A 23,710-nucleotide genomic window follows, 5' to 3' on the forward strand; every position below is an offset into this window, starting at 1 on the left:
AAAATGCTCAGCGACACTCCATTTGGCTGTTTCAGAACGTATGTTCAATCAACAGGTAGCATAATGGTACACACAGACCTGTGGAGACATTTGATACAAAATAATGCTTGCACAATATGTGTGTAGGATTTGTTTCCATTGATGTACATTCATCCTTTAAGTAGGCTTTTTCTGGAAATGCTGATGGATTCGATCAATTTTGTCTAATACTCATTTGAACAACTCATTTGAAATGGAAACGGATGAAATTCTGATCGTGTGGATTAATTTTAACTTTGGCACTGTGCTACATTTTTTTGTCATTATTATTTAATGAAGAATGAATAGCATAAAACTAATTAAAATATACATTATTTAATGGAACTTAAGTAGTTACAGGTATAGACTTTATTTGGGGGTCGGCAGGGAGCATTCTCTCGATGTCAGAAAAAAAAAAAAAGTATTACTAGTGCTGTCAAAATTAATGTGTTAATTTTGAAATATTTAACGCTTTAATTTTGTTTAACAAAATTAATGCAGCTGTGTTTTGTTTACTTCCCATGGCGGCTGACGTATGACGTATTTAACTGAGTTTAACTGAAAGATTGATCATTCTAAATTCACAGCAGAATATTTCCTTGTTCTTTTTTCCATATTTGCATTTTCTATTGTGGACCTTTTTGAAATTCAACTGTCACTGTAACCTAAGCCTGGGTTTTGTTATTATTTCTGTTAGTGCAAATATAAGAAATATGCCTTTTTCAATTTTGATGGCCTTAATGGTTTCTTTGGAAATCTGTAGTTCACATGAGAGAATCTGTGCTTAAAGTTAAAAATGCTGCTATTTAACAATAGTATTTGAATTTAAATACTTCCTTTGTGTTGATTCTACATAAATTCCATCATTTTACATTTAAATATCCATTATATCCATCAGCACTAATTATTACACATACACATTTTAGTGTGTGTGTGTGTGTGTGTGTGTGTGTGTGTGTGTGTGTGTGTGTGTGTGTGTGTGTGTGTGTGTGTGTGTGTGTGTGTGTGTGTGTGTGTGTGTGTGTGTGTGTGTGTGTGTGTGTGTGTGTGTGTGTGTGTGTCTAACCAGCAGAAACATACAAGCACATGCCACAGTAATGGTGACAGAGCTAGTCAGAGAGGGTAGAAATCCCTTGGACTCGGGACAGGATATGATAAGAGTGCCCAGAAAGAGTCTTATACAATGGCATGCAGACTCACCAGCACACAGACCACCTGGGGAAATGATCCCGTTCACATTTGGACCACTCAGTCTGAGTCTTTTACATAACCAAAGGGAATAAACATGTACGTCCTCATGACTTCCCACTCAGACTGCAAGCAGATTACAACCATACAGTACATATTGGTGTCTTACAGCATGTTACAATGCAGAAGTAAACGTGTAAATCCATTTGAGACCAAAACAAGTAAAACACTAGGAGAAGGAAAGATCAACTCACTGACCATTTAAAAAGAATGCTTAATTAATTTCAGTAGTTGTAATCATAATGTCATTAACTCGTCAAGGTCATTTCTACTTAAACATCATTATACCACGACCATTTTGCAGTGGAAGAAGAATTGCACCTGCTTATCCTCGTGAAAATGCAGCTGGCCAGATGTTGTCGGATATTTGGTTCTGTTGTGTGTTTTTATGTCTGGACAGATTATTGAAATGGCTATGAATCCCCTCCATCTATGTGCAAAGGGCAGAAAGGTAACCTCTTGTTGCATATCTGCTTACAAGAGATTACTGACTGAATGAGGTTAACTGTATGGGTCACATCCATTTCTAAGTAGCAAGTTATATACATTGGGAAATATTCTGTAATGCTATTTTCTTTGTCATTTGTGAACTTAAACCTAATGGTGATACTTGGTGATGCCTTTCAAAAGCTAGCTAGCAACTGAAAAGGATACCAGTGACATTTTATTTTGTACTTTTTAATAGTTGTGTAAACCAATATAGTTCTTACCTTCTGCTGTACTTGAACAGGTAAGCAGCCCATTAGGGGGATGGCTGCTGCTAAATAAAAACATATTATTGATTTCTATTGATGCTGAGCAGAGCCGTAGCATTTAAAAGTATAATTTTATATTAGAAGATAAACGACAGGAATAATAGGCTCTAGATTTTGAATTCTTGAATTCTAAAACAAGTTATTTTTGCTCATTCCACAATAAAGGTGTTCGTGTTCAGCTTCAAAGTTGCTCAAACCTGAACATACTCATCAGTTCCCTCCCCAACAGTTAAGATATACATGAAGCTCAAAACTATAATGATGGTGAAATTGTATTTTCTCTAAAATAGAGTATATCATTTAATTCAACCCTCATATCACTATTTAACTCTCTCTATTTATTTTCTTAAACGCTTCCAATGGTGTCTAACTGTATAACTGAATTGAACTGAGAAGCTGTAGGTGTTTTGGCTGGCTTTGCATATTGCTGATGCTGTATCTGACAAGCAGTTGGTGAAGCGACTGGTTATGAATGACACTCCCCCCCCCACACACAAGTATTTGGTGGACAAGATGGGGCTAAGCTAGGATGGAATATCCATGTTTGTGGCTGGTGGCTGATGTGGTGTAATCCATCCTAAGCTCCTCCGTGGTTGGGATGGGGAGAGGGTCAGTAAAGAGGGTTGTGGAGGGCTGCTCTGTCTCTGACCATGCTTGCTAGCAGTCATGGCCAGGGTAATTTGTATGCTCTTGGCTTCAAGTTTGGTCTTGTTTAAGGTATTTTTCTTTACATGGCATGTCCAAGAACGATTCTCAGAATACAGATGTGTTTAGCACCAAAATAAATATGGTAGTATTTGAAGTAGTATAAAAAATGTTTTTTATATACTATGACTTGGTACGTAGATCAGTGCTGATCAGAGGTTGGGCTACGTTATAGAAGCATTATTGCAGCAGCATAGGCCCATCAGACCACACTGTATTGAAAAATAACATTTTACAATGTAAATGTTTTGTAATTTAGTAGAACTATTGTAGACTGTTGTAATATTAATATTAACATTATTATGTCATGGTTAAAATGACAAGGTTTTGATTTTTTTTATATCACTGTATTTTACACAGTGAATACAGAAAACCCTGGGATGAGTCGGCTTTCCATTTGAAGGCTGTGGCTGAGAAGAAAGTGAGTAAGGTTTGTAAAAGTAGGTAGATGTAGAAGCTTAAAGGTGGAGTTTCTAAGGACATAAGATGTTGTTGAGTGAAAACCAATGTTAGACTGTGAAAATAAGCTTTGCTAGCTAAATGTAATCTTGTATGTCCTGAACATGAAATGGTGTAACCTTGGTATTGAGATTTGAAGTTGAAGTGAAGTTCTCTGTGTGTGATCCAAGCTTCTCCTTCCTTTGTTGATATAGCTGTGTGCTTTTAGTGTACGGTATGTTCATGCTTGTTAGCGTGCAACACCGGTTAGCTCACGGCTGCCAGTCTTCACTGCGTTCATAGAGCGGTTACAGCCGAAAATGCCATTCTGATTTATGGCCTCGCGAAGCAACCACCCTCTGTTTCCCCCTTAGTAGAGCCCGACTGATAAAGGATTTTGAAGGCCGATACTGATATAAATGTTTGTTGATTTAAAAATCCATTCATCCATCCATCCATTGTCTACCGCTTATCCTGTATTCAGGGTCACGGGGGGGCTGGAGCCGATCCCAGCTGTCATTGGGCGAAGGCAGGGTACACCCTGGACAGGTCGCCAGTCTTGATTTAAAAATCCGATATTCCGATATATTGGCCGATATTTCTTTTTTTTTACTCCAGAAATGCATAACAAAACATTAACAGATTTCATTAGTTATTTGTAGTTATTTGTGAGTCTTCACAAAAATAATTTGATAATGCAGTTTAAAAATAAACTTGTTTATTTTATTGTCACAACGGAACAGATTAACATCAAAATATATTAAAGTTCTGATGAATAAAATGTATAAAAATACAAACTTAAGATCCATCCATCCATCCATCCATTGTCTACCGCTTATCCTGTATTCAGGGTCGCGGGGGGGCTGGAGCTGATTCCAGCTGTCATTGGGCGAAGGCAGGGTACACCCTGGACAGGACGCCAGTCCATCACAGGGCCGACATGTAGAGACAGACAACCATTCACGCTCACATTCACACCTACGGGCAATTTAGAGTCACCAATTAACCTAACAAACTTAAGATATAAAACTTAAAGTCCTTTGAACAAAAACACAATAACAACAACAAACAAACACAAAGTTACCAGTATTAAAAGACTTGGTAAGCTTCATAAATATAACTTTGAACAAGACTGACAAATTCACACAGATTCTGTTAAGTTCTAAAAGGGTGTTTCGTCTGTTTTTATTTTATTTTTAAAATATTCATTTATCGGCCATAATAAATGCCGATACCGATAGTTTGGAAAATGCCTAATATCGGCCAATAATATCGGCCCGCCGATATATCGGTCGGGCTCTACCCCTTAGGTAACACTATTCATTTTGCTTTAATGCACAGGGTTATAATGTTGAGAGCAGTTGAGAGGTGATAGAAATGCTCCCAATTTCTTATTTAGCACCTTTAAAGTAGTGATGTAGAGATATGACACTACTTACTGGAGTCACTACATCCTACAAAGATTTTGAGACCAGCGGTTTATGATTTGTAACAGAGACAAACTGCGATGGCTGGAGCTCTAGTACAAATGAGAAAAGGGGTTTAATAGATTTATGATGGCAGAACCTGATATCCACTGCTCATCCAACCTTTGGCACATAGCACCGTCTGTATTGATAACTAGTTAAACACAACCAGCCAATGCTGGCCCAAAAGCTGTGAAAGTATATAATTAGCATGGTAGTGCTTCCGTTGTTGGTTTATGGTGTGTGTTTGCATACTTTGTATGTCAATGGAAATGATTGCACACCTTTGAGATCACATTGTCCCTGCTGTTTGTATTTAGTTGATGTTCCCTAAGCTTTTTTTGCCTTCGTTTCCCAGCTGATTGGGTAGAGGGTTTGGTGTGGCTCTATGCTGTGCTTATTTTCATGAAGCTAGACTGATCTGCAGTCAATAATACTCGCTAAAGCCCCAGCTGTTTTGTTTTAATCAGATCCCAGGGGTTTTGGCCAGTCTAAATAAGGTTGGCTAATAGTTGTCAGTGACCCAGTCCTCTGCACAGTAAACACCACATCACAGAGTTGACACAGAAAGCTTTAGGATCTGACATTAGGAAACTGCTCTAGATGGTTTGTAAACAGCCGGACTAAATGCACAGCCTCAACACATTGCAGTCATGGGGTTTGGGTGTGTTTTGATTGTGTTGTTTTGTTTAATCTGGGGAACTTGTTTTTGGTCAAGAGATTAGTAAATGGTTAGTAAATGTGAAGCCACTGCAACTTTAGTTATGCTAATAAACCTGATAGTCATGTCCAATCAATGATCAATACAGCCTATAATCTAATCAAGCACAGCTATCCTCATGGTCTTACACAATCGAGCTCAATCAATTTGAGCTAGAGTTCTGTCTTTCATGGAGAGAGTAATACAAATGTAGGTCTTTTTTCAGCCAACAGCAACATTGAACAACAGAGGTGTGATAAACGGGAGAAATGTGGTTTTTTTGTAACTCCAAGAAGCTCAAGAGTTATGAGATCCCTCTGCTGCTACAGTATGTGGAGTCTCACGGATATTGCATATTACTGTTGTCATTTCAAAACGGGACAAATGGCATAGATCCATGTGCTGAAAGAAAACACAGATTACATGACCTTGCCAATGGCCAACATGACTATGACATCATGTTTATGCTTATCCTAATAACATGATGTCATAGGAACTGGGTTTTGAAAAGGCTTTACCTGCCCTCGTCTTCACCTGCCCTCTGGCTGATAATACCACTGTTTGGCAAAGGCGTATACCAGAAATTGTTATTCCCATCAGCCAGTACATCAGATCAGTTTGTGTACATTAGGCAATATTATTATAGCAAAATGCATCTAACAGTAGCAAAGTGTTTTGGCTTATGTGTGGTCTACACACATGATATCTGCTAAGAGTATTTCCGCACAGTATTAATGGCTCCTCTGGCCAACTGCATTCAACAATATTCAACATAAGTGATACATTGAAAGATTTACTAGTCAATACAAATGGTTTGAGTTTAATGGGGGAAAAAAAAAGCAGAAACTACAGTAAGCAGAGGTAAATAAATATTTGCGATGTAAACTATTTCAAGGAAGTTTCAACAAATAAGGAGGAGGGCAGAAATTGCTGCAGAGTGATAAATACCACAAACTGACAAATAGAGCCAGTGCCAGTTACAATTGAACGTTTCTTATGGAATAGTTTAGACATAGGGTGACATGAAAATTCCATGTCACGAATTATCCTGCCCAAAATAATTGCGATTCGCAATATTTTACCAATCATCAACAAAATATGCTTAAACATCACTTTACTTGACATCGAAAGAAACAAAAATGTAATTTTTAATTTTTTTTCTTCACATATAGGACACACATCTTTCATTGGCAAACATCCTTTTCAGTGAAAAATCTTAAATAAGGTCATCATAAATCATTAGGTTATACTGCATAAATAAAGGAGAAACAGATAGTGACAATGTTTTTTCCTACAATGTCATTCCTATATTTTTCTATTTCTCACTTCTCATGATTAACAATCTGGCTTCAGTTCACCAACTCACCGTCAGCGTCACCCGTTTCCCCAGTCTCCATAATGTGTGCATGCATGGGTCAGAGTTTCCATGCAGGTGTGCTCATTCTCCCGTCAAGTTTGTTTTTAAAGATAGCGTTTGCGTGGGAAGTGGTGTACGCCTCTTCCAGGGCCCATTTTGTGCATATATGGTTATAAATGGTCCTTCAAGTTTCAGCAGCGATACCAGTGATCTTCTTTAATGTCGGCAAATTCCAATTCAATGCTATCCTTTATTTCTTCAAATCTAATCTTTATATTGAGAGATACGACTGCTATAATACAACTGGCTTGTTCCTGATTTCAAATGTATGCCCTACAGAGGGATGGGTTGGCTCTTCATCTAGTTCTGAGCTGTCATGCACTCCTCAAATCTTTCAGTCCCATATCTGGAGGACACACACGTGTTGAGCCAAATCTCACTGGTGCCTCTCTAGCATCCCAAGATGTGACTGGTTGATTTCATTGTTCAAAGACACCTCATCTTCACCTCAGTCAAAATGGGATGCACATGACACTGTACTACTCAGAACTGTGTGTGTGTGTGTGTGTGTGTGTGTGTGTGTGTGTGTGTGTGTGTGTGTGTGTGTGTGTGTGTGTGTGTGTGTGTGTGTGTGTGTGTGTGTGTGTGTGTGTGTGTGTGTGTGTGTGTGTGTGTGTGTGTGTGTGTGTGTGTGTGTGTGTGTGTGTGTGTGTGTGTGTGTGTGTGTGTGTGTGTGTGTGTGTGCAGTAATCCTCACTGCCCCATCTGGCTTATGTGTCATAGGCTGTGTGTAAGGGGACTCCTCCTTTAGGTCTTGTTTTTTCATTCTGCCACCTGAGAGACCAGAAATGAGTATGAACTTTTAAGTAAAGCCATCTACCTCTTTCTTCAAACAAACCGGGTCATATGGATGCCCAATGTACAGATATGGCTAACATGGATGACTTATAACTGTCTCTTTTGGACATACTTCATTTAAAAAAATCATTACTGGATGGCAGCCCTGTTGAATGCAACACTTGCTTTCTTCTGTTTGGGACTATATATGTTCCTGCATTATTTTTGCATGGTACATGAATAATGTTAAACAGACACTTACATAACCCTTCCAGCATATGGCATATAATCCAGCTTGTATTACAGAGCATCATAATGCATCCACTGCTGTGTGTTTTTAAAGTGAGCTTGGTCATGATGTCGATGATGGTGCATGCAAACACCACATACTGTAATATGTCATGTAAAAGCACTTAAAAGATGTGTTCAAAGGATTATTAACGAGATGGAGAAAATGCACACAACGGACTCGGCTGTTAATCCTGTAGTATTCGGAGAGACCAAGCAAAGCCCCTCACCAGCCTCTTCAACATTTTTAAAATGAATAAATAAACAGTGCAGGGGTTTAAGAAGAAATTACTATTTTTGCATGTTTGCATGTCTCATTAAAAGACTAAACTCATTTAAAAGTTTTTAAAGTATCTTGAATTAACTGAACGGACTATGAAAGTATTTGTATTCAGAAATGAATGCTATGGAATCCAATGATTAAATTACATGCAATAAATGAATCATTCAGAGGCACTGCAAATACAATTAATTAATTTACATATACATAACAATCAAATAATCCCAGATATTCTCACGCTCACAAAAGGCTATCTAATTATGGCGTTTTTAGGACCCTTTATGGTTAGGATCTTTACAGTGTAGTTTTTAAAAAGCTTTTCACTTTTCCGCTTTCTCTCTGCTATATTTATATTTTTCCCATAGAGCTGAAAAACATAGTTGATTCATTGATTTGTTGATTGGTAGATCATTAATCTTTGTCTGTTTTAGTTATCAATTAAAGTGACTTTCTCTGTTTTTGGCTTCTCCATTATCCGAATTTTCCCCTTTTTCTTTTTTCTTACATTTTATAAACGAAAAGATCTATCAATTAATTGAGAAATAATCAACAGATGCATTAATAATAAAAATTAACGCCGTTGCTCCCCTTCCCTCCTCTCTCACTTGAACCCTTCTATTCCCTAATTCCTCCTCTACCTGCATTTAGGTGTGGTAGTGCATGTTCAACTCACAAGGTTATATTGGAGACATAGAGCTAGACAGCGACAGATGGACAGTCTCTTTTAAATGATTAGCTAATGCTCGGTGGAGTTGATTATGCCTCCGAGCATGGTAATCAAAGGTAATTAGATAAATACTTGAGTGGTGGTCAAATTCTTCAAGGACAATTATATTTACCAATAAGGTTTTCTCCTTTTTTGTTTTTGTTTCATTACTAGAACATTAAGTGATATGTGGTTTTCTCTCCTTACAGCTTCATCATGGTCCTGGTGTGTCTAATTTTCAGCGTCCTTTCCACAATAGAGCAATATGCAGAGTTTGCCACTGGAACCCTCTTTTGGATGGTAAGAGCTCTTGTTATGCTGTTTTACCAAATATACATCTTGTGGATTTTCTTTTACAACTCCACAAAAAGGCTAAATCCAGAAGCGTCATCATAATTCACTCAACATGGATTGTACATTTCAGGTTGCATCAGTTATTTGGGCCTGCTCTTATGAGCCATAATCCTACTGATATAATGGTAACAGATTTATCAGTTAATGTCTTAAAGGTCCCGCACTCAGGTTTACTGAGGTCCAACTAAAATAATAGGAGGGTCAGAGATGTCAATCGAATACAGTGTATACACACTTTTTACTGTAATGAATTTAAATTGTATATTATTTGACATATATATATGTTGCTGTATGCTTGCCAAAGGACTGCAGATGGAAAATTAACTAATTTCTCTTGTATAAATCCAAATAATCAGTGATTGGAGCATATGTGTAGGGACTTGTCTTGACCGCCACAAAACAATGAATTGATCAGCCAGTTATAGTTGAAATTGTAAATTGTTCCACGGTGTGACTGTAACTAACCAACTAGTGTTGGAAAGTTATTAAATAAAGTATTAATATTGCAAGACAAACCACTAACAGAAAAGAGGAACAGTAAATACAGGCCAGTTAAACGTGCATAAAGATTCCATCATACATTTTAGAGGAAACAAAAAAAATGACACTAAGGCTTATGCTAATACTATAACATTACTGCCACCAAAGCTATTACTATTATTAAATCTTCAAATTATTCAATTGAATTATTATGAATCATGCAACTAATCATTGCAGCCACAATGGCTTACTGTATCGATATATAGATATATTATATCTGTTGATGAAGGGGTTATCACTGCTATCTTGAGAATGGATTTAGTGATGCTTCCTTGGCATTAAGTCCTCAGTTTTCTTGTGTAACAAGGCATGTTTTTTTCTCATTAATGGAATTAATCTGGATTTTTTCTTCAGTGAGACTGAATGAAAGAGTGACAGATGGCTAGTCCTAAATTATTATAGGTTTATTGCAGTACCCTCCTGTATCCACATGATGGAGACCAAGATCTTGGCTGGGAGGGATTCTACCCGCCATCTTACACCTCAGTCTAAAGATATTACAAAGCTCAAAAAGAATAATCCCTTTCAGCTATTGCAAATACCGTCACACAACACCTGCCAGCTTGCATTGCATTCATTTAAAGCCCTTTACAGTAAGTAATGTGTGCATGTTATACAACATTAGCATGGTTAGGAGCATTAGGATGGTTAGGAGCCACTGTTTTTAACCATTGTAGTTATGCAGAATCATTTGTCTCCACACATTGTATTTGCTACTTGCAGGTATTTACTTTTTTCTGGCTTATTAAGTTTTTATGGCTGCTAAGTGATGCAATAAATCCAGCGCTTACAACAGGTAGAAAAAATGATTGCTGCTGTTTGGAACTCTACAAAGACCTTGTGTCTCTGTCTCTTGCCAGCACACTGGGAATATAAATACACATGTAGCTACTGCCTACTCACGCACAGTTTATACAAAGGCCACACACACACACACACACACACACACACACACACACACACACACACACACACACACACACACACACACACACACACACACACACACACACACACACCACCTCCTGAGTCCGGGGGCAAACAGAGGACAGAGTGGACACTGTGTTCTGTAAACTTTTGGCCAGTGCCCTTTTGAAAATCTACTATCATGGTTATTCATTTATTTTTACCCAAAAAGAGCCAAATACTTTCTATCATTACCTCTAACTGTCTTTCTCCATCTCTCTCCTCCCTCCACCCACCTTCCACCTTTTTTTTCTGTTCTTTTATCGAAGAGACCGGCAGTCATCAGGCCCATAAATATGTGGAGAGAAATGAAGCATTTCTGCATTTCTTTTCTCTTGAATTTTCAAACCCTGTTTATTTGTACACCTGGCTGCGTGTTTGGGTGTATGCATGAGTATTTGTAAGGCATCGTTTTGGTTCGGTATCAATTGTGAGATAAGATAATACTTTATCTTGTGTGTGTGTGTGTGTGTGTGTGTGTGTGTTTAAGGGGGGTGGAGCCCTATTAATGGTGTCATGGTGGCATATAGTGGTGGTAGTAGCTATACTTAGAAAGTTCAGGGTTAGCTGACATCTGTGAATCACAGGCTGCTTGTTTTGGATGGCAGAGGGGACATTAGTCCTTGAGGATATTTGGCCTTCAGGGCAGCTGCCAAGCTGGCTCGGCTGGGCAGGAGGCACGGTAGCATTCATACAGTACAAACAAGCATGTGACATGGATCTCCTAGTTTTCCTCTCCTCTGCCCAGGCCTTCTTCATTTATTCTTTATTTAAAATGTTTAATACATTTTAGACATGTTTTCTTGTGCCCTCGCTGTGTGTTAAGGTGCACAGCTACGCAGCAAACTACACTAATAATTTCTTTTGCTTTAAGGTCGAGTAATAGTGATTACCCAGGGATGTTGTAAGGAGATGCATAATAACGCGTGGAGCTAACATTAGCAACACTGGCACGTCTGTGCTACTCAAGGTTTACATGTACACATGCTGCTTTTCCTTTTTTAATGATTGTAACACTGAATAATGACCTACCTGTCTTGACAGGAATAGTGTCGGTCCTTAATTTAATTGTCTTTTGTCTCTATTGCCTGTGGTGGTTCACTTTTACACCATGATCTGTAGGCTTTAGCTTCTCTCTTACCCTTTTAACCTGTTTTTGCATCCAAATCAGTTTGTAATCCTGAATATTTCCTTCAAACGTGTATTATAGACACTACTGTCTGCTTCTCTCTAAAACCACTTTTAATTAAAAAAAAAATAGACAGTGTAGGTTCCATGGTAGCTCTGACAGCTAGATAGTAGCAGTGAGCGACGAAGATAAACGAAGGGTTAATTAATTGACTAAACATGCATAGTCAATAAATGTTGGTGCACGTGATTCTCTGTTGTGCCCCATTGGCTAGCTAATGGTTGCCGCTCTTCACTAGGACAGTTGATTCTGTTAACACTGCTGCGACCGACGACATTGTTGCGGAAGCATGGCGCCCATCCTCTAGTTGCCCCTATGTTCCCCTATTGCACTCTTCTTGCTGTTAGCAGTAGCACCCTAGCTGCTAGCTGCCATGTTGAGAGTGTGAAGGCAGTCCCTCTGCTCTAAATAAAAAAAATTGAGAACCTTTAATTCTGATTATTAGATAAAATATCTTATCTCTGAGAAAGCATGTGCAAATGAAATGGGATCATCTGGAATCCAATATTGACAACCAACCACAAGTTGCAAAAGCTTTCTAAAGGTGAATCTTAATGTAGTTAAGTGAGTTTGTGTTTACATTTGTGCATACATGCACCTCCCTTATAGTGGGGGACAGATGAAAATGTGATTAGATTGCTTCATTTGATACCGTAATTCCAAAGCAGCTCTTTATCCTCGTCCGGCTTGATGAGATTATTGCTGTGAACAGGCGTTTTTTTCTTCTCTTTTTTCCCCCAGTAAACACGTAGATGCCATTTTCTGATAGACATACAAAAACTCCCCAACATCTGGGTGACCCATTTTATGGAATTATTATGACTAATCTCTTCACATTCCCCAAAATCATGTGGTCGTTTGACTTTCAAATGTTACCCATATGTCACAATTATTAAACGTGATGAATGGGGATTGTGTAATTTTGTGCTGGCGTTGGTACACTGTTTTTGTTTGACTGTCAGTAGGAGGCAAATTTTCTGAGTAGTGATTTATTTAAATTTGTTCAGAATTACGTTAACCCCCAATTATAAGGTCACATCAGTAGTTAAGTATATAGGATGTAACTATCAAAGGTTCCCACCTTGTTTGTGAGGCATTGGTTAAACTTTTTGTGGTCCAGAACAACGTTACATTATAGACACAGCAACAGGCACTCGAAACACCGCCTGGTTCTCTCCTGCACAAACAATAAGGCTATGGCTGAGTGGTCAAGTTCAACTGGAATGGATGTTATAGTTATCTTGGTTCCAGACCTCTGAATTCCTGGCAACATCTCCGATTTGCTCAGCGATGCAAATCTAAATGAATAAAGTGAAACCAAATGGTAATTCAGTCTGATTATCGGGCTATGTTATAGAGATTTACTGAACCATTTCTGCCTGTGTCTGTCTTCAGTTCTGCCTCTTTATCTTTCTCTCTCTTTGTCTTTAACTCAGTGACAGTAAATGTAGCAATACATGGGCATGAATTCAGGTTATAGGAAATCCAGGCCAGACGACTGAAGCGCAAAGCTGTAAACATGGTTAATTGATGAAAATAGGCAAACATGTGGCAAAGCAGCAAGAGCAATCTGTCCATCTCTCTGACCTATCGCCACGATAACCCTGATGGAGGCCCTTTTCTCTTTGTGCTGACACTTTTGCCAGCCAAAACAGTGCCTGCTCTGATTGACAGGTCATTGTTTAGGGGCTCTGTATTGCTGTGTTATTGCAGCAGGGCTCATGGTATTAAGTTTCATACAAGGGGCGGTCGGGGGGCAGCCAGTTCAAGCAATCAGAGGGATGACCACCCACATGGCCTTAGCTTTTAACAGACAGTACGGTGGCTAAATATTATGCATACACGGTGGCCAGGAAAACGATCTTCATCAGACAGGCTTAATAAAGTCACAGAGGCTCACAGGTATGCACAGAATATAAAAAAACAAATGCACAGTGGCACAAAGTGGCACACAATTCAAAAACATCAAACACAACTAAAATGTAGGTGTGTGTAATTACTCGTAATAACTCATATTTTTTCACATAGTTAACTATCTTATTCTGCAGTGCTGCAGATAGCTTTGCTAAATGATTTATTTGATTGTTTAGCCTTTCTATCTGTTAGGCAGCAGAGTGATAGCATTTCATCCTGCGGCTTCAATCACTTAGCCATTGACCTGGTCTCAATATGAGCTGTCATCAGTCATGTTATCAACCTCCATTTTTCCTCCTGGGTGGCCGGGTGGTCTTGGTACTACTAGACCACCTCAGTGTCTCTGTCTCACACACCTTTCATTACCCGTTCATATCATATTGTAAATCTTCATGATTGGCTTGAGTAATGCTTCTGGATTAGTCTTAATGCAGGACACATTGTTATCAACGCTCTTAGAAATGAGACCTTATCTACTTCCACATCCACTCATCCTGTATGTGCTTCACGATTATTGTGGCTGTACCAGTGGATTAATGTAACCCTTGCTCTTGTGTTTGCATTGTACTCCACAGGAGATTGTGCTGGTGCTGTTCTTTGGCACAGAGTATGTGGTCCGGCTGTGGTCGGCAGGCTGTCGCAGCAAATATGCAGGCATCAAAGGACGCCTCCTCTTTATCAGGAAGCCCATATCAATCATAGGTGCACCTGGCATTTTCCTTTGCTCCCATTTAATACAATGGATGTCATGTATTGTTCTTGTGTAGATCAACAACTTGCCTTGTATGGCTTTACTTTAGTACACTGTGTCCTTGAAACTGAAATGATTAAAGCCCTGATTTGATGCTCTTTCTTGTTTTTTTTTGCTGTCCGTCTATATCTCGCCCCCAGATTTGATAGTGGTCATTGCCTCAATCATTGTGCTTGGTGTAGGGTCCAATGGCCAAGTGTTTGCCACGTCTGCCATCAGGTAGAGCAACTGATTTGTTTTGCATTTAATTATTTACTCATACATGTGCCTGAAAGAGGGATCAGAAGATAATGAGGTGTTGTTGTGTATTGTAGGGGCATCCGTTTCCTCCAAATCCTGCGCATGCTACATGTGGATCGCCAGGGAGGAACGTGGAGGCTCCTGGGATCTGTAGTCTTTATTCATCGACAGGTAAGCTGGTAGTATTTAGGTTAATGCAAAAACTATTTGCTTGTTTCTAGCATTGTGTCTGCTGACTCTTCCTTCTTGGTCCTGCTGTAATTTACTGCTTATTACAGCAAATCCAATGTGCTCTGTCGGAAATGCATGCACATGTGTGCAGAAATGAGCCAGAGCGGACCTTGCAGACCTGGGAAGAGAAAATGTCTCTTTATTTTCTCCTTTTAGGCCTACTGGTCCACTTGTTATAGTATTTTATTAGGCTGATACATAATGAAATCACAGGATGCAATGTCCATTCCTCTTAATCTCTGAAGTAAACTGTGTTCTTTAGTTGTGGTCGAGGCTGACGTGTCTGTGTCATGCATAAGAAGAACAGGACTGATCAATGAAGATTGCATGCATAGGTCAAGAAGACCACTTTATCAAATGATGTGCTCTGTTTAGTGCATTTATATTGCCTTTATCAGTGTCAATAACTTGGTAGAAAGGAATAGTAATAATAGTAATAGTATAAGAAATGTCATACAATCTTGCCAAACACAAAAATTAAACTCACCGAGCTGTTAGAATGCACACGTAACAGCGGAAGCGAGCCAACACAGCCACTTCCTTGATCGCTGGTCAAGTATAGCCCTAACTGAGCATACTGCCACTTTCTACCTAACCTGACTGATTGAGGTTTAGGGTGGATAGGAAGTGCATTGTCAGTGTTCTGTTAAATGCCACAAGCATGACTGATTGCAGATAATTTGGTAGTAGTTGGCTATAATAATCACCACAGGCCGTTAGCTGACCTAGCAGACACAGAACTGGTCTCATCTGTGCACTGTATGATGCAAACACTGTTATTCCTTAAGCAAGGCCTGAGCAGCTACAAGCTCCCTTCTCCATATGTGAACACGGGTAGGACCCAAACAGCACAATCATTCAGAGATAATTCGACCTGACATCTCTTACTATATACAGAAGGAGAAAGGTCGGCATCAATCAGCAGCAGCTTACAGCGCTTCAGTCACAGGTAGTTTGAAACATACATGTTGTTTGGAGAAGCGCTGATGTGCCCTGTCACTAACCTGGCTTTCTTAACATGTACACATTCCTTCACACAACATTTTCATAGTTTTGCTTTCGGCCAATTTAATGTGTTTTTTCAGGAGCTGATCACCACCCTGTACATCGGCTTCCTGGGCCTGATCTTTTCCTCCTACTTTGTCTACTTGGCGGAGAAGGATGCTGTGGATGAAGAGGGCAAGACGGGCTTCTCCAGCTATGCCGATGCCCTGTGGTGGGGCGTGGTAAGGCAGCTTAGCTAGATAATAGAAATTCTATTTTTTAGAAGAGCCAAAGTCCTTCACTGATCTTTTTGTACTCTTGGCATATTTGTACAAGTATGTTTGCTGAATAGTTTTTTTTTTCTTTTTTTGCAATGCATGTATTACTTGGATACTTGAATGCTACTTGAATTTTCCAACATCGCTTACATACTTGAACGACCACATCATAGGTACATGAAAAAAAACTGTAACAAAACATCTTCACAAAGGACTCTCAAATGGATTTTCAAATGGGAAAATGATTGCGATGGCAGGCCACCCTGGTTAGACCAATTGTTAATCTCCTTGTGTTGTTATTTTCCCCATTGGCTCTTGGTGTAGCATGCACGCATTGCTGCGACACTCAACACAAGCGCAGGTGTGTTGATGTTTTTCATACATAGAGCTGGTTTTGCTTATTTCCCTCTTTAGAGTGGCTCGGGTTTCCAGAGTAGTTAATTAAACATTTGAATTGAAAGCGAGGAGTAATGAGAAACCTATGGCAGCCTTGTGCAGGGGATCAGTGTGCCACAAAGAGACGGTAATAAACCATTCACCTCTGGGCTCTTTGGCTCAAAGAACTTTTAGAGCACCAATATAAAGTGTCAGTTCCCTTAATTAAAACTTTAATTGGGGGATTACTACCTTTTATGTAACGAGGGTTAGAGGGGTCACAGTGCTCTCCACTGCTCTATGGAAAGTTGAATAAAGCTGTTATTTGTGTTGCTCTGTTCACAATGTCGAGAAAAGAATCACAGTAGGGGATTTGCATTTTTTTTTGTTTTTCCGGGACTGTAAACTTGAGAGTCATGATATGCCATCACAATAGGTTCCGTCAGGTTTTGTGAGTGTTTGTGTGTGTGCGTGCGCGCTTATTGAAATGAGATTGCGCTGATTAGAGAAAGCTAAGCTCCCCCAGCGTGTATTCCTTCTCTTGGCATGATTTCCACTTTCGGATGTGCAGGTGCAGGGCACAGCTGGAGGACAAGCCAATGCCATGATTCATATCCCCTTCTCTCTCCCTCCCTTACCTTCCCCGCCTCTCTTCTTGGTTTGCCAATTGCTGCCGGTTAGATAATGGCTGTTTGATTTTAACAACCTTGCTAACTTCAACCAAGACGCACTGTGAAAGGGAAAATGAGGAAAATTACAGCTGGTGTTTTGTAGTTGTGGTCCTTATTCTGTATTGGGATTGATCACACATGCAGTACACATGCTTGCAGATCAACATTCATATAAACATGCATACACACATGCACACACATACACAAACACAGACTAGGTCTGTGACCTTTGTGTAGACTTGGAGTAGAGTTTTGAATAATTCTGAATAAGAGGGGTGTTTTGAGTAGACTATTCCACTCTGATGGTCAGGAGACATTGTTTAGTCATCGGATTTGTGGATGAGGGATTAAATCCCCCACCACTCTACCCGCCCCCAGCATACACCCATCCACCCTTCCCGCCCTTGCTCCTTATTTTTTACTCACAAAGCCCTTTTAAGTATCTCACCTTACATCAGCCGCTTTGTGTTAGCGCACAACGGTGGCTCACGTGGCGATACTCTATAGACGCCCATGGCAGGCCAAGTGTGTTTTGAATGTGTCAGAATTGGCTCTGCTTTCAAACTGGGTGTTCATGCAAATGCAAGAAGTATTTGTCCCCCCCCCCTTACCCCGACAAATTCCTCCACTCACACTGAGGATTAGTGGTTGGGATTCTTATTCCCTTTGAGGAGCAAGAGCCTCAAATGTCCATCGCTGACAGTTGTGGAGCAAGGCCAGATTGGCTGATGAACTTTGTCTTTATTGTCTAACTCCAGTTATGGACTGCTCTGGTGATGCTTTGGAAGCTCTGCATTGACTGAGGTTTTTTTCATTTTGTCAGCAGTTACAAATGAGAGGAAATTTAGATTTCTTTCTGAATGCAACTGTAAGGTTGAACATGTAAGGAGAAATCATTTAAAATATTACAACAGTGAGATTCATCTGGGGTTCAGGAAAGGGATAAAAGAGTCATAAAGATCAGACATCCTACAGTTTCCTGCCTCAACCTGCAATGTTGTAGCTGAGATCACATGAAGTGTGAAGAGTGATGAGCGTTGCAGGATTTTTCTTTCTGTCACACTACAATCTGCTGATGATCATCTTAATAAATGTCAGAGGAACTTCATCCACTCTCTGTCTTTAGGTAACTGTCACCACAATTGGCTACGGAGACAAAATCCCTCAAACGTGGATAGGTAAGGCCATTGCCTCCTGCTTCAGCGTCTTCGCCATCTCCTTCTTCGCTCTGCCTGCTGTAAGTGTCATTCACGAAATACTTATTTTAGATTTATTAAACATACATTTTTTAGTCACCACCTTACCCTAAATTGTTCTAATCAGGGTATCCTGGGCTCAGGTTTTGCCCTGAAAGTTCAGCAGAAGCAGAGACAGAAGCACTTCAACAGACAGATCCCTGCTGCAGCCTGCCTCATCCAGGTACTTTTATCTCAGCTTTACAGTATGAAGTGTAATAATCCACAAGCTATGCATTCAAAACCATGTCAGCCAGTCAAACAATGATTTAACAGTGGACACATGACCCTTATAAAGCAGCTTTTTTATTGGAACCATGGACATGGCTACAAAATCTTCTGAATTTAACCTGATCCTTATTTTTCTGAAATGTGCAAACGTGCACTTTTCCAGATCTTGCCAGTAAAGACAACATTGGAAACTGAAAAGAGGAAGAAAGTAGCAGTATTTGTTGTCTGTAAATTCCTACTCAGCCATGTAAAAGGTGAACTGTATCCCACTTGCCAAGAGTGAAATGGCAGACGAACAAGCTTGTGCCAAAAGCTAACCATTACAAGGATTACAATTATACGGAACACACTGAGACACAATCCCAGACCATTTAGACAGCTAAATGTCTGCAGGACAATGAAGAAATACAGAAATCCTCTACATGAGCTTTTGAAAAATGTTGTTTGATAATAACATGAATGGAATAGACCTGCCTGTAGAAAGCATTGATGATTATTATCAATCAATGAAACTTAACTTGTACTACGCCTTGCACTACTAGTGCAATTTCAAGCGATTGACATGTGACAAGTTCATAATTAGAAAGTAAATATGAAGTTAGTTCTGTCCTGTTTTACAGGACAATACAGGAATTTGGATGAATCTTAAGTAAAACGTCAATATTTGTTCAAGCAATTCATCCATCAATAAATGTGTTGCTTATGTTGTTGCCTCACTGGTTTAGTCCTATGGTTTGTTCTAAATGTTACCTGGGGAAGAAATACAATGCATTGACTAACACTAATGGTATGCTTTGACCTGTCCTTCTCAGACACTTTGGAGGTGCTATGCAGCAGAGAAACCATACGGCTGTGCTGCTACATGGAAAATGTATGTTCTCACTCCAGAAGCTGCCACCACAGTGGAGCCTGACAACTTCAGCCCTCATGTCAGAAAACTGAACATATCGGTACTTATCTCAGTTCAACTTAAATTCAGATCAAAGTGCTATTGTACGGCTCAATTTTTGTGCCGTTGCCAGTAGCGATTAATCTACGTTTTTTTCAACAGTTCAGATCAAGCCTTCCTTTTGGAACTACACAGTATCCTTAAATATAAAGTACGTCTTTGATGCTGTGGGGTTAAAGCGCCAAACTTGTGACATCCTGGCTTTGAATTCAGCCAAGGGCATTTTTTGTCTTCCCCTGTGTCTCTTTACTTTGATCCATTCAATAAATATGACACGCCACCCCCACAAAACATCTAATATCATTCACCAAAATAAAATTTGGATTGTAGATGTGCTTTTTCTCACAAATATTTTTCAGTAAACATTTGAAATGGTCCTTTGAACCTGAGGTGTGGAACATAAAGAAGTCAGAGAAAATCTGTCAGATTGACACTGTGGGGTAGATTTGCATACGTCTGTCCCACACCCTTTTGTCTCCTTGTGCAGCTCAGCTCACCTTCCACAACAATATTAGCTATGTTGCGCCTTGGCCATACAGCATGAAAGGGCAAGTTAAGTTCCCACAAACATAGATACGCGCGGAAGGACACACAACTCACACAAATACACGTACATGTAGGAGACCCCCCCTCCCCCCACGGCCTGACTCCACCAGGATGACTCGAGGCCTTTGTCTCTGTCGGACAAAGACTCAGTCAGTTGAGATGATGTCACCGCCGCCTTTCTCATGGGAGTAAACCTTTGTCTAGTAGAACAACAACAAAAAAATCTTTGTGTAGCATTGAACCCACATGTATTGGAGAATGAAGGCTGCTTCCGCTCCTTTCTGCTTCACCATGTGACTTTCTCCTCTGACTTTCCTCTGTCTCCCCCTTCTCTGTCTTTCAAGACTCCTCTCCTGTTTCTTCTCTGTTAAACATACTTGATCTCGGGCCTTCCCTTTTCTACCCTGTCTCATTTTCCTACTGCCCCTTCCATTTCATCTATTTTTTCTCACTCTGGATCACAATGTTTTTTTTCTCTCTCCTCTTTATATTTAACTCCATCAGTTTCTTTGTCTTTGTCTTAAACTCAGTGTCTGTCACAGTTTCTTCATGCCCTTCCATCTTTCTCTCTCTTTTCTCTTTCAGTCACCCACAACCACCTCCCTCTCTCAGTCTTTCTGCTAATGAGTCATTCAAACCTCCGGTATTTGGATTGAACTGCTGGCCACTTGTCAATGCCAAAGTCTGATCCACTGAGTCCAAATAATTGAGTTTCCATGAAGGCCATGTCCATGACGTTGGTGTGGGTCAGTGGGTCTAAAGATTGGACTAGAGGCCCTATTTAGATCCTGTGAAACTAGCACATCACATAGCTATGACCTCAAAGAAACTCAAGGGATTAAACATGTATGTATGCATTGCTAGTGAACAGTAGGTGGATCGGCTCAGTAAGTACTTTGCCACCGCCAACAACATAGCTTAAAACCTTTTCGGAGGAAAAGCGTGAAGGAAAAGCTCCCCTGTTGACCATGACATCATCTCATATCAGGACAATTTGTCACACTTTGTTCTATTTAATTCATTTCGTTGTCGTATGTTAGGAACAATTAGAAAGCTTTAAAGACTATTTATTGTGAATACAGTTTGTGCTCATAAGAGCCATTTCTCCTCTGTCTGTCAGAAAAGGGGGACTAAGAGGAGGTTGAAGCCCAGGGGTAATGGCTCTATGGTCCTGACCTCGGACAGAGCTGTGTCGATCCCCCAGATCACCTACGATCACATTGATGACTCTGAGGAGAAGAAAGACGTCTCATATTTCCTAGAAGAGCCAGGAGGGACTGTTGAAGGTAATGCACAGTATCCATCCTGATATCAGAGTTATTGGGTATTTTCAGTCTGAGGTCCATTTACTCTACTGGATGTTTTTTTATTATTATTTTAAGAAAATTGGCTTACCTTTATGTGTGAATGGCCTTTCTGACTTCCAAACAAGTCAACTTGCTAGATTACACATGAAATAACTGCAGTACTATTACTGCTTGATTAAATCGACTTCATATTGGATCTCTTCATAGCAGTATCTTTTTTTCAAAACTCGACACTCCATAGTGTCATGATCTATCTATCTATTTGAAGGTGTTTTACAATTGCATTGAATATGGCTGTGAAGCTATCTTTGCCATTTTAATACAGTTAAAGGCCAGCTGGCAGCAAAGCCTGTGTCATGTGGACATTTGATGAAGTGCATTACTGCAGCAATGCCATCAACTTTTCTTGCTGTTCCCCCTTAATACAGTTTTGTCTGATTAAATGATGTCATACTGCCTTAAATGCATTGGTAATCATTTTAAATGATATTGCTAAAAGTTGCATTCAGGGCATTTAAATGGCCCACTCCATGATAGATTACATTTTGTATGGCGGCTGCTTTAGAAATATTTGCTGTCAGTTTGTACTTTTGTGTTATCAAGTATCTCTTTTACTATTTGGAATGTCTGTAGATACACTTAAATATGATCATTCTAATAATTATGTTTACACATTTAAGGAAGCAGTTTTACTTACAGTTTTACACAGAAATGAAAGAAATGAAAACAGCAACATTTCACTGTCACAAAGGTGTTCAATCTGTACTGTTTGGTGTTCAAGGCCTTTGCTGCTGCATGGGGAGAGATCATGCTAGATCATTATTACAGTCATCTCATTAGTTCATGCTTTGTGGAGCTATATATATTTACGATACGTGTGAGCAAATTTTAGCTGACGGTAGTGATTAATTAATACTGTTTAGGCCAAACTCTGAGGCATGTTTTATACCGGTGTAAATACAAACCAAACACTTAGTACAGCCTCACAGTGCTTTTGACTCTTAGTCATATGTGACATATCATTATCATGTTGTCATTGTTGGTCTTAAATTACGAAGTGATTACAATATACAAAACCTCTTTGAACACTTTTCTTTAGAGCTATCTTTTGCAAACGATTGTAGTTTGGTTTTCCCACTTCATACACACAGTGGAGACATTTAAACATTAATGGAAGCGTTGTTATGGGCTGGTTTCTCCTTTTCACACAGTAAACATAGGCCCTATCCTGATCCCCTTAGACCCAAGATGGCTGCCAGGTGTCTTCAGTAGGCCAGATGGAAGCCATTACAGTCTCAGTGGTGATGAGGGGTCATGGTTACAATCTCTTCACTGCTTCACTTGTCTCCTTTGCTGGACACAGACACAGACACTGACACTGGCTTATGTGAAAAAAGAAAACCTTTAATATGCCGGCTTGTCAAGGTTCATGTTCTTAAAGATGACCAATTTTCATGCCAAAGTCAAGTTGTGCCTTCTTTTTTTCCAACAGACTGAAAAAATGGCGGTGTTGATTTATATCGTTCACTATCCAGATACTCGTGGCCCTTAATTGTTGCCAGCACTCGTACATAACAATAGAAACTGTAGAAATTCTGTCCATTCACACAGTATGTGATCAATGGCTGTTCGGTGAAGGGGGCGGCGGTTTAACTCCTTAAAAGCCACCCCCTCCATATGAATTGACCGCAACTCCAGGTTAATAAATGCACTTTATGAGTTTTTCCTGTCAAAGCGTGCCATCATAAAAGGAACTGGCGTGACATAAAGTCGACATAAAGGCAGACCATCACTAGAAGAGCAACCACTTATGAGGGGAAATGTTGTTTAGTTTCCTGCTTAATTGGGTGGATCGTAGATAACGAAGGAAAACATGTCTTAACTTTATGTGGAAAAAGCAATCAAAGCACGTACTATCCAGTATTTGTTCTATTAACCAGCAGCAGAACCAGCTGCCAACATCCAAATATGTTCTAAATAGACAATATGTCTTTGCTTATATATCAATAAACACACATGCTGAGACTATAGAGTGGAAAAAGGAATTGGCCAAGCGGAGGACGACATAAAACCATGTAAAGAAACCTGCATCCTGCAACCTGCTGTCACTAATGATGATGTGTGGTGTTGAAACAGCATGGGACTGTATGA

At 39.7% G+C, this 23,710-nt stretch overlaps 1 protein-coding gene across 2 annotated transcripts in view; it reads left to right on the forward strand.

Annotated features, from left to right (window-relative positions):
- kcnq1.2 (potassium voltage-gated channel, KQT-like subfamily, member 1.2) overlaps positions 1-23,710 on the forward strand; it is a 153,507-nt gene that overhangs the window by 4,880 nt on the left and 124,917 nt on the right. For both annotated transcript variants that reach the window (XM_084018257.1, XM_084018258.1), the window contains exons 3-11: positions 9,008-9,098; positions 14,337-14,463; positions 14,653-14,731; positions 14,827-14,923; positions 16,069-16,209; positions 18,418-18,528; positions 18,615-18,710; positions 19,570-19,707; positions 21,373-21,538. In XM_084018257.1, coding sequence (XP_083874383.1) covers positions 9,008-9,098; positions 14,337-14,463; positions 14,653-14,731; positions 14,827-14,923; positions 16,069-16,209; positions 18,418-18,528; positions 18,615-18,710; positions 19,570-19,707; positions 21,373-21,538 — 1,046 coding nt within the window. The remainder of the gene's footprint in view (positions 1-9,007; positions 9,099-14,336; positions 14,464-14,652; positions 14,732-14,826; positions 14,924-16,068; positions 16,210-18,417; positions 18,529-18,614; positions 18,711-19,569; positions 19,708-21,372; positions 21,539-23,710) is intronic.

Source organism: Eutrigla gurnardus, assembly GCF_963514095.1.
Source record: "Eutrigla gurnardus genome assembly, chromosome: 9".
NCBI lineage: Eukaryota > Metazoa > Chordata > Actinopteri > Perciformes > Triglidae > Eutrigla > Eutrigla gurnardus.